The 12,374-nt window shown below is 45.8% G+C and overlaps 1 protein-coding gene across 1 annotated transcript in view; it reads left to right on the forward strand.

The window, feature by feature from the left end:
- The window catches only part of ADAM12 (ADAM metallopeptidase domain 12), a 329,912-nt gene that overhangs the window by 268,325 nt on the left and 49,213 nt on the right, over window positions 1–12,374 (forward strand). Inside the window, exons 12-14 of the mRNA XM_072804906.1 lie at window positions 5,198–5,375; window positions 9,889–9,978; window positions 11,379–11,574. Of these exons, the coding sequence (XP_072661007.1) occupies window positions 5,198–5,375; window positions 9,889–9,978; window positions 11,379–11,574 (464 nt within the window). The remainder of the gene's footprint in view (window positions 1–5,197; window positions 5,376–9,888; window positions 9,979–11,378; window positions 11,575–12,374) is intronic.

Genomic DNA, 12,374 nt, shown 5'->3' on the forward strand with positions numbered 1-12,374 from the left:
GCCACCTGAATTTTAAATCTAGGTCAGTTGCTCCCAAACCTTAATTTTGATAAGTAGTGTCACAGTGTGGATGAACCTTGAAAACATTATGTTTAGTGAAAAAAGCCAGACAAAGGTCACATAATGTACAATTGCATTTCTATGAGAGTTCCAGAACAGGCAAATCCAAAGAGACAGGTTCGTGGTTGACAGGGGCTGAGGGGAGGACTGCTTGATGGGTATGGGGTTTGTTTGGGGTGATAAGGAAAATAAATGTTTGGGGCGATGGTGGCACAACATTATGAACATACTAAAAGTGACTACATTGTATACTTTTAAGTAGTGGACTTGACATTATGTGAATTTTACCTCAATTTTTAAAAAATCACCTTGAGGGCTTATTAAAATACAAGTTGCTGGGCCCCACCCCTGAGTTTTTCTGACTTAGTAGGTCTGGGTAAGGCCTGGACATTTTTGCATTTCTAGTAGTTTGCCAAGTGATGCTGACTCAGGGCCCGCACTTTGAGAACCACTCATCCTGGCGCATGTTGGACAGTGGGAGGATTTGTCCTTCGTATTTAAATCAGTACATTAGGGCTTATTGATCACTGTCCACATTCCAGGCGTTCCTACAGGTAATGCAGTGTGAACTGCCCTCAGTAATGAGGAAGATGGGATTTTTAAATAACTGAACTCAGAATTAAATCCAGTGTCCGCCATTCTCTAACTGTAAAGTCTTAAACCAACCCTTCCTCTTATTGGCAAAATGAGAATAGTACCTGTCTCACTGGATTGCTTTGAAGTTTTAAGTCTAAAAGCAAAAAAAAAAAAAGAATATTACTTGAGAAAGCACCCACCATGCCACCCAGCTTAAAGAAGTTTCTCCATACATATTTTTAAAAATACATCTGTTTATATCAACTAAATATAATTATCTGCATTATAATTATATACAATTTGTTTTTATATACATTCTGTATTTACGTGGATAAGCGTGCAAAATATATTTATTTTATGTATATGCAAATATATGTCCATATTCTACTTCTATGGATGGAGAGGCAGTGTGGGGCATGGGTGTGTCCGATAGTTCCCTTGGCAAAGGTTCTACAAGGGGACAGGGAAGGGCTCCAGCCATATTTGAATTATTTGATCCTCCTCAGAGCTTTGAACATAGTAATAGCCTCTTGAAGACTACTTCTTGAGTAAATAGGTGGGTGATTCCATAAAAAGAGTAGTGAACAAACTACCCAAAAGGTTTAATTCTGCTGTCATCCAAAGCTCAGAGGCAGAGTCGGCACCTAGGAAGTGGGGTGATGAGCTTGGCCGCGCCAGGCATGTTCCTGGTATCATTCTTTTACGTGTGACTGAGTTGAAGAAGTAGCAGTCTTAATAATCACTGGGCTGATAGATCCTGTCCATGGTTTCTTGACACCGTCTTGGGGAGTAGCTTCCATACTGTGTTCGTGGTCCATTGGCACATTTTTCACAAGGATGAGTGAACTGTTCTTTGACTCCTTAAGCCAAGACCTCAGTTATCCACTAAGCATTGTGCAACCATGCCTATTTGGATGTCAAACATTTTCAAATATGTGTCGATTAGGATTGTATTACAATTAGAGGAATCTAATATTTGGTGCCATCAAATTCCTTTTGGAGATTTGAAATCATTTTACCTCACTAAATTCTGTTTACTGGAGGAAGGCCCATTAGGTTATATATAACTTTTTTTTTAAGATTTTATTTATTTATTCATGAGAGACAGAGAGAGAGAGAGAGAGGCAGAGACACGGGCAGAGGGAGAAGCAGGCTCCATGTAGGGAGCCTGACATGGGACCCGATCCTGGGTCTCCAGGATCACACCCTGGGCTGAAGGCGGCATTAAACCCCTGAGTCCCCGGTCTGCCCTATATATAACTTTTAGATATTCTCTATTTGCTTGTCATTCAAAAATAGTTTGTTCTGGGTGGCTCAGTTGGTTGAGTGTACAACTCTTGGTTTGGGCTCAGGCCATGATCTCAGGGTTATGAGACTGAGCCCAATGTAGGGCTCAGCACGGTCTACTTCAGACTCATTCTCTCTCTCTCTCCCTCTGCTCCTCCCTCCTGCACATTCTTTCTCTAAAATCTGTTTTTTAAGTTTGCTAAAAAGGGAGACAATAATAAGAATTTGTAGTTCTTATGAAAAATACTTTCAGCTGTTATCAGTACCTGGTCCATTCAGGGCAGAGTCCCACCACTGCCACTTAATGATATTTGTTGGTAGTCTTCTTGCCATTGGCATGATCTCAGGTGGCCTAGGGGCTTTCTATTGAGCAAATTCCTCTAGTGCAGTCATATCTCTCCACTGGATCTTTGCACCAGCTCTTCCCTGTGCCTGGAACATTCCTTCTTTAGATGTGCCCACAGCTTGGTCCCTCTCATCCCTCTGGTGGGAAATTTTCAAATGCTACCCCCCACCCCCAATGATGTCTTTCCCTACCAGCCTTCCTAAAAGTTCTGTTCTTCCCACACACAACCTCTCCTTCTTGCCTGTTTTATTTTTGTCTTTGACACCCTTTTCTAGCACACTTAATTGGCCCCCTTACCTTATGCAGCACCTTCCTGCCCCACTGGAGTGCTAGCTCCATAATGGCCAGGATTTTTCTGTTTTTTTCATCCCCCTATTTCTAAGAGAAATAGAGATTCATTACAACACAGATAAAAGGTGACAGCATCTCGCACGGGCACACAAGCATAGTTTCGCCAGCAAGGATCTCCTCTCCTTTCCCAAACACTCTGCAGTTTAAATCCTAGACTTAAACCGATCCCATTCACCTTATTACTGTCTCTTCCTTTTCTTTCATGTCCTTTCCCTAAAACCCAATATGTATTTATTTTTGCAAGACAATGAGATAGATGTCTAAGCTGGAACTGGAGCTAGTCTCGGCCCTCTAGCCTCTGGAGGACATCCTCTGCCCACTTGGGAAACAGGGTGATTCATACCACTCTTTCATTGGGCTTCTCTCAACTACTGTTATTCTTGCTCTAAACCCTTCCTGAGATGTACAGGTGATCCTAGTGTCTTTTCTAATGAACTGTTAAAACATTCTAGAAATCAGTTCTTTTCCAGAACGAACGAGTAAGAATTCATCACAACACTCAGTTACATAGTACATAAGAATGACGTTTGGTCTCCTGGATCAGGCCCTGACATACATAAGTGTCCTAGGACTCTCAACTCAGAAGAAAGTCTGATCTCCTTGCCTTGATGAAACTTATGTCTTTGCAAAGCGAAGAAGTGCTCTGAGTTCCCTCTGTAATGTACCCATTGTCTTTTCAATACAAAGCACTTCTAAATTGATAAAATTAGAATTTTCTTGTGATCATCATTTGAAGCTATTCAGCATCATTTTGGTATCAAGAATGATCTGTCTGACAAGGAAAATTATAAAGATTTCAAAAGGAACTTTGTGACGGCACTATAAATAAGTCCTAGTTTATTATTGCCTTTCCATCCAAGAGCAAGATTTGCACTTCTTAATTTATTCATAGATTAGAATTTTACTCCAGAGTTAATAACCTGCGACTGATAGAAAACACTTGGGGTGGGGGGTGAATAAGACAGCGTTACCAGTTTATTACCAGGAAATTATCCTGATCTCAAAATATTGCCAAACTGTATCAAATGGTGGCCAGCCTGTCATCTTCAGGAAAATGTAGCAGCTTGCTTTGGTTTGGCCAATTGATTAGGATCCAGTTGTAAAGTCATCCTAAACGTCTGTGTGGAAAGAAGATGTTTAGGCTTGCTGGTCAGCAGGCCCCTGCTTCCTCACTAGGTAATAAAACCTTCTGGGTTTCTGGCATGCTTGTCCCTTATAATCACTGCTGCCTCAATATAGGAGAAAATGCATTTGAAGAGAGAGGGAGATACTCTACTTGTGTTAGGTGACACTAGCTGCTGTAGGAAACAAGCCACTGATTTTTGGTGGCTTACCGTAATCGAGGTGTGTTTCCCTTCCATATGACACCCCGGGGCTCTAAGCTACAGGTGGCTTCCCTCCCAGCAATGAGTCAGGACCAGTGGCATGTATGGCTCTTTCACCTCCTGGGACATTTGGAATAATACCCTGAGCTCAGCTGGCAGAGGGGAAAGAAAGGACCTAAGGAAGAACTCACTTAACTATATTCAACCAGAAGTGTTCCACATCACTTCACCTCTGCTCACGTTCCACTGCCAAGAATTAGTCATATAGCCCACCCTGGAGTGGGCACGGTGGGGCGGGGGGGACCAGCCTGTCTAGACCATGGAAGGGAGGACATGAACTTTGCAGGGCAGTTGGCCAGCTTTGCCGTATCCCTTCGTCGCCCTGGTAGTTTGAGACAAGAGCAGGACCTGCATTTCTGGCCACCTCCATTCTCTCACAGCTATGCTTTGGGAAGCAGTGATTTGTCCCTGGTAAACCCACACACCAGTTTCAGCTGGCCCTGACCTCCAGTGGGGTTGTTTCCATGCGGCCGTGGAATTGCTAAATGCAGTCACTTGTTCTCACATCTTCTTTGTACTTTCCACTAAGGACATTGGTATGTGTTCATATTGGAAACCGCAGGTCCCAAGAATGCAGTTTTCATTATATCATTTCATACAGAACTGCTGATAATCGTCTGTAACGAGATCCTGGCTAAATTTGTTGATGGGAAAACCATCAAAAGGTCATTTTTTTTAATTTATTTTTTATTGGTGTTCAATTTACTAACATACAGAATAACCCCCAGTGCCCGTCACGCATTCACTCCCACCCCCCGCCCTTCTCCCCTTCCACCACCCCTAGTTTGTTTCCCAGAGTTAACAGTCTTTACGTTCTGTCTCCCTTTCTGATATTTCCCACACATTTCTTCTCCCTTCCCTTATATTCCCTTTCACTATTATTTATATTCCCCAAATGAATGAGAACATATAATGTTTAGAAATTTCACAGAGGAAGACATAGACATGGCCAACATGCATATGAGAAAATGCTCTGCATTTTTTTTTTGATAGACTACTTCCTCCTTGGTAGTGTTGGTGCCATAGAGGAATGGGTCCCAAGAGGTAGCTGAACACGCCCCGTGTTGGGCAAGGTAGTTAAGCCTTGGTTGGTGGGGACCAATGGCGGCCACATTGGGCAGGTGTCATTGGTGGGTGCCATAGGTGGGTGCTCTGCGCCTCGACCACTGACTGTCCCAGTCCTTCCCTGCAGGTTCCCATTCCCCATGGTGTTCAGCAGCTGTAGCAAGAAGGACCTGGAGGCCAGCCTGGAGAAGGGCATGGGCATGTGCCTCTTCAACCTGCCCGAAGTGAAGCAGTCTTTCGGAGGCCAGAAGTGCGGGAACGGATACGTGGAACAAGGAGAGGAGTGTGACTGTGGGGAGCCTGAGGTAAGAGACACATCCCGGGACCCTTGCCTTGCATCTGCAGCTGGCAAAGGCACACACGCCGGGAAGAATGATGCAGCAGAAAGTGCTAGAAACTCAGGATGGGAGTGTCCCAAATGGCCACCTCAACGACCAGCTGCACAGGCCGGGGTGGCCCTCTTGAATTGTTACGATTGCGCACAGAATAAGTTGTAGTGCTGGTTTTAAAAGATCAAGGATCTCCTCTATTGAAGGACACCGTATAGGTGAGGCGAGATGAGGACAGAAACAATAAAAAAAAAAAAAAAAAAAAATTTAGCTGTGGGTTTAACAGAGAAGAAAGTTTTGGAGTGCTAGCTTCAGATGGCTAATAAGCATCATTTCTTTCTCTTTGCAAGGCAGGCAACCAGAGGGGAATTTGAATAAGCAGCATTCATTTTGCACCAAGAGCCCCCCCGCCCCAACCCCCCCAAGCTGCAGTTCCCTCCGATGCCACAGCCTCCTCTGTATGCAGACCTGAGGCTCCGGGCTGCTGCCTCCTGGCTCGTTAGCTTTCAGAAGCAATAAGCGGAAGCAGGGAACATTTTTATCCAGCAACGGGCTCGTCTAACCCTGTTTTCCAGCCGATGTCAGGAAAATCTCTGGTTTCCTTAGGGGCCCCAGATAGTGTTCATCAACATAAAATTATAACGGCCACGGTTTTAATCTCTGAATAATCTCTAGAAGGAAAGAGAAAGGCAGAGGGGACACAGTGAGACCTCCTGGTAAAACAAGTGCCTCCTGGAAGCTTGGAGGAGGTGGTGTTTAGAATAAATCAAAGCAGGCAGTTTGTACTGCAAGCAGTCTGCATGTGGGATTCCCTCCCCGAGAGCTGATGCAAGCTGAAATGGTAGACGGGTTCAAGGCGGGCTTGGCTGGACTCGCAGACAGGCTCGGCGAGGGCTTAGCAAGAGCATGTCCTGGAGAGCTGCTCTGAAAGGGGGCTCCCGGGTGGAGGGAAATGTGCAGAGACCCTGGGATAGCCCTCGAATTCCTGTGTTTATCAGACAACTGGTCCTAGAATCTCCTTCATCTGCTTAATCTCTGGGCCTCTGTGGTTTCCCATACCAGCAGGCCCAGTCTTGGTCTCGGTCTGGCCATTTCTGCAAGAATGTCGGAGTGGATAAGTACCAGGGGATGGGCCTGCTAGGGGTGGCTCCAGCAAATGTTTGTGCGCCCTTTCCAGACCTGGGATTCATCAGCGATAACAGCACTGACCAGAGCAGCAGGGATTTTGCTCACAATGTGCGGGGGGTGACTGCTGTACAGGAGCCAGTCCTCGTGCAGGGGGCTATAGAAACCCTTCTTAAGATTAGCGGAGGAAAACTTGAAACTGTCACGGAATGGGGCATGCAAAGGGGAAATTCCTTAGAGACTTTGTTAATTACTTGAAGAAGAAAATCAAAATTAGTTTAAATTACTCATAGTTCTCAGGAGAGGCCATGTGGACTTAAAACGGTTCGTCTTTGATTTGAACTCCTTGTAATTGTTTATTTAATCTAAATAAATTTAACAGCTCTTCATAGAGCCCTGAACTCTCAGGTTTAGAATGACCATCAGCAATCACTTGCCCCATATTCTAGTACCAGTACCGGCACTGCTGCCACCCTCACCACCACCACCACCACCCCACCACCATTATCACCCTACTGTGATCGCTGTCATCTTCATCCCTACCACCACCACCATCCCTACTGCCATCACTGCCACCACCACCATCACTGCCATGACCTCCATCCCCAGCATCCCCATCAGCACCACTATCACTACCATCACTGCCATCTCTACCACCAGCATCCTCATCACCACCATCCCATCAGCAAGTCTGTGAGTGCCTCAAATTTGCCAGCCACTGATGTGATCCTCAACTTCACCGCCATTGCGGAGGCATTGGCTTTGACAGGGTGCTAACTATCTCTCCAGGCAGGATAGTGTCTCAGGACAGCACTGATTGAACCAAACTCTCCTTATGGAGACTATATGCCTGCATATAGTCCTCAACTGTATATTTCTATGGTTAGGGTCCTTATTTCACAGGATAATTTCTTGATATTTGAATAGAACTGTCATTTTCCTCATCCAAAGGCCTTTTGTCCAAGAAATCTTCCAGAGTCACAGGCAAGGCTTTGCTTCAATTTCCAGATCTTTAGTTTTTGCTTTTTAAGCTGTGTCCAAGAGCGTAACAACCCAAATCCAGTTTCCAAACTGCTATGACCAGTCAGACCTGAGCTCCGTTCACCTGGGCTCTTTATCCCCCTCCCCAGTGCCTAGACCCTGGGTGCTTCATGTTGACCCACACACCCCCTGGCCCACAGAAGGACTCAGTGTGTCACCACATCAGTGAGCAACTTCCCCAGCTCACAACTGGACCCAGCTTCTGCCCCATGCTCCCAGAAATAATTCCCACTGTTTTCAAGAAGCTGCACTGTAGACTGATCCTGATCCATTGTGATCAAGGATCTGTCTACCGCCCACAACCCAAGAATGACAGGGCCTTTGCAGAGAGTTCTTCTAATGGCTTCATTAGTCTTTTTTCTTTGGAGACTTAGGGTTCATTGGCTCTGTTGAACTTTTCTATTGAGTACTAAAATAATCTGTATCAACAGATGAAGAATTTGTCTCTTCTGATAAATACAGTACTGCAGAAGAAATAGATCCTAGTAGTTAAGAAGGCAAGTGGCTGCTGAAGCCACTTGTACAGGGCATGGGATTTACAACCACCATAGGGATATCCTGACAACTCACTCATTCATCCAGCTAACAGGGTTGGGAAAGCAGCCTTATCTCCTTGTTTAAAGTCAATAGAATGCCAGTAGCCTGCAAATATCTTTTAAACTTAGTTATCTTTCTCACATTATCAATCCCCTTTGAAGTCAAAGCCATTCTACTTGGCTGCATTTCCATTTGAGCGGCTGCTTATATTATTTGGTGATTTGGTCGGGGGTGGGGAAGTAGTTCTCAAAGAATCTTAGGGCCTAGTTTTCAGATGGCTGATTTAGCTTAGGAGCTCAGGTAAATCTGTAATTTAGTTAGTGTCTCATTAGTAGAGCCATTTAGACTTTATTGAACAGGACGACACTGCTGTATATTTGATGGCACTGGTCAGGAATGCAATCAATGGACTCCTTTAAAAAAAAAAAAGAAAGAAAGAAAAACAGGTTCCTAAACTTTTTAGGATGATAAGTCCATGAGTTAGAAACCCTTACTGTTAAGAAAGTTACAGCTATGACTTCTGGTTAGCAGTTTTATTGTGTATATTAGACATTCTGGATGTTTATGAAGTCCTTGAAAAATTTAAAATTTAATAACTTTGGATGTATGTACAATAGGAGCAAATGGTAAACACCAAATGAGAGTGAAATTCACAGCCTTATGCAGGGTATAGTTCAGAGATCTAGAATAATCCTAAATCTTCTGGATTATCAACAGGATTTTATCAATTGCATCTATAATACTAATGATAAATTCATTTACAGAAAATGGTTTTCAGGGGTAAGCAACTGTACTATTAAAATAGTCCATGATTGGCTTCACTCTAGCTAATAGTATGCACATTATTCTGCTCACGTCCTGTAGTAAATAAAAGGACAATGATAAATTAATACTAAAGACTCAACTCTTCCTTCTGATAATTCCGTTTCTCTTAAAATGTGTAAACTCCAAGTTATTAGAATGCTCTAAAGTGCAAGGACTTCCTGAACACCTAGATAATATGTATAGACCTTTTGTGGACAGCTAAGCGAAAGGTGTCCATACCCTATAGTTTTTTGTTAGAAAAAAACGGGTACTTGGGAAGCACAGCTCAATGAAGGAGGTCATTTTCTCTCATTTCAGAGAGAACAAATACATCTAATATTTGATGTGGGCACAGCCCGCAGCCCTCCTGCCAGCATCTTGGTCATTATACTGTGCATTTCAGATCTGAGAGGTGCCCTGTCAGGTGAGGCAGCTCACCTGTGCTGAGCAAGAGTCTTGGCTACAAGCATTTGGTCAGATTACAGGGACCTGTGGTCCAAACACAATTGACTGGACTTCATTTCCTGCCAGCACGCCCCAGATGAAAAAAGTCAGGATTTGAAGAGTCAAGTTTGTACGCATCTCTGTGTATTTTTAAATAAGTATATTCAAAGTATTCCGGTGACCCTGGTACAGTTAGTTCACTGCACTAAGTTAGACCTGCATTAATCAGAGACCTCCCTGCGGAGCCCCAAGTGCAGCCAACGTGGCTGGATTCGGTAGCCAGCCTTCCTGTGCAGGCTCCCATGGCCTTGACGAAAGGTGTCAAGGGCTACTGACTCTTCCCAGGGATCACAGACCCCATCAGCTCGTAAACACTTAACAGAGGCTTGGCTTTCTTACAGATAAAGATGCTCTCAGTCAGGCTGGTTTTCAGTTCAAGGGCCAGGCCCTCTGGTTCCTCCTTCCCTTTATAGTCACCATCTTCCGTGAGTAGTTGCCCCACGCGACCGTGTCAAATGAATCCCACTCCCCTCTCCAGGAATGTATGAATCTCTGCTGCAATGCTACCACGTGCACCCTGAAACCAGATGCTGTGTGCGCACATGGGCTGTGCTGTGAAAACTGTCAGGTGAGTCCTCTAGACCCCAAGGCCACCCCCAGGTTCAGGTGGTTCCACTCGGATGCAAGACAAGCAACACGGCAGGATGGCTTCCCGACACCTCTGCACCAGCTGGCGTCTCCCACTGCCTGTTCTTACTGTCACCCCATCTTCATGTGAAATGCACACTTCAGCATTGAGTCCTCTGGGATAAGTTATTTATTTATGGGTGAAAAGCAATTTTTCCACAAAACTCCAGCTCAGCGTTAAATGTTCCAGTTGTGCCATTGCAGGCACGTGAAGTCCCATCACCATCATGAGACCCACTGGAGAGCCAGGCCCCACCCTGGTCACCCAGCCCTGCCTGATGTTCCAGGGGTTTTATGTCAACAGCTTCATCCTGAGGTCCTCCTAACACAAGGTGCTTGCTGGCCAATGTAGCCCGGCCCAGCCAATCTCAGCACTTTCCTACTTTAGCCATTCCTGCCTCCATGACTGCATTTGTTTTGGCAATTCCAGGGTTTGTCTCATTATTCAGAGCTGAGACCCGACTGACTAGAAGCCTGAGCTTTTGATTCAAAGATTCCAAGGATAGACTTTATTTCTTTTTTAATTAAGCAATTGATTTTGGCATTGTGCTCGTAGGAAACTCCCTCTTAGCTCCCCCGCTAGAGCACAGTGATTCAGAAGTGCATTACACCATCCCAGGCCCAGCTTGAAATATCCCACCTGCCCTTTCTACTTGTGATTAATGCCTGGGGAACAGTAAAGGAAGCTGGCTGTGGAAAGTGCCAGAGATGGGCGGAGGGTAATTCATTGGTTGTGTAGCCTCTGACCAACCACTCTGTGCCTTTATTTCTTCAACCACGTAAAGATGAGGCATTGGCCAGCGGTCCCGAATGTCTTTTATTGCTCCCTTGCTTCGCTCTTCACTCCTCTCGGTGATGTCCTGCAGACAGGTTTCCAACTCCATGATTTGATGACAAAGTGAAATATTATTGTGACCCAGCCCTTGGGATGATTTTTGTCATCTTGGCCACAAGCACTAACACTGTAAGTGCACACCATTGTAAAACACATGACGGTGCTGGCGACCAGAGACCTTCAGAATTAAGGAGCCTACCAGCCAACACTCCCTTCCTACTCCTCCTCGAAGTGACAGGTGCCAGCAACCAGCTGGTCTGCTCATCAGAAAACCCTAATATTGCATTAAATTAAAAAGAAGCAGCCTTGCCCACCCCCATAGTGGAGCCCAGAGCAAGATTCTGTTTACTTAGTGACTCTCTGTCCCTCTCTTCCTTTGGAATCCTTGCCCTTTGATGTGAGGCTTCATGAGAATGGCCTTGGTCCATTCTACCCCAGGAGTGCTGCTGGGCAGCTGGTCCCCCCTTTCCCACAGTGTACGTGCTATAAACAGCCTCTCCTTCCAGCTGAAACCTGCGGGAACGGCGTGCAGGGACTCCAGCAATTCCTGCGACCTCCCAGAGTTCTGCACGGGTGCCAGTCCGCACTGCCCAGCCAATGTGTACCTGCACGATGGGCACCCATGTCAGGGGGTGGATGGCTACTGCTACAACGGCATCTGTCAGACCCATGAGCAGCAGTGCGTCACGCTCTGGGGACCAGGTAGGTGGCTGCCACTAATGGGCGCAGAGCAATGGGGCTGGGGAGCTCGCTCCGTGTCCCTGAGCATTGCTCCTGCAGCTCACCATCTATGAAACTTCCCTCCATTCAGCTGGAGTTATTGGCTCCCTGGCAGGTCTGGGGCTGTGCCAGGCACTGGGCATGCAAATATAGGCCCCTCCTGAGGGCTCAGTGTGGTCCAGTGAGGAGAGATGTGTGAGCAACTACTATGTGCCCTAGGGAGTGACAGAGAAGAGTCAGCCATGACCCCTACCCTCAGATAGCTTCACAGGTAGTTGGGCAGACAGGTGGGACCCCACACACACCCACTCTGAGTATGTGGGTGCTTCTTGATGCTCAAACAAGGACCCCAACCAAAGGCTGAGGGTGCCAAAGAGAAAGTCACTGCGGACTGGATGCATGAGTAGTCTGTGATCAGGAAGGACAGGGAGAGATTGCTCCTGACACAGAGCCCTTGAACGGGAAGGCCCACAGAAAGGACAGCAGATGGGAGGCCTGGATACCAGAGCTCAGAGGAAGAACATGGAGACAGATGTTTGAGGGCCTTGAAAACCATTTTGGTTCTAAAAGTGGAGTGACAGACTTGTGTGTTCCAGAAAAGATGCTCAGATGGACCGGAAGCCAGGAAGCCACTGTAGGGGCAATTAGAGGCTGTCCACTCACTGCTTCCTGTGAATGGGATGCTGAGCCAGATGCTCAGTGTGGCCTGTCCCTTCTAACTCCCAGCATCAGAGACAGGGAAAATGACTACAATTTAAAGAAAGTGAAGCTCAAATTCAGAA

This window comes from Canis lupus, chromosome 29 (genome assembly GCF_048164855.1).
Source record: "Canis lupus baileyi chromosome 29, mCanLup2.hap1, whole genome shotgun sequence".
In the NCBI taxonomy this organism is placed as follows: domain Eukaryota; kingdom Metazoa; phylum Chordata; class Mammalia; order Carnivora; family Canidae; genus Canis; species Canis lupus.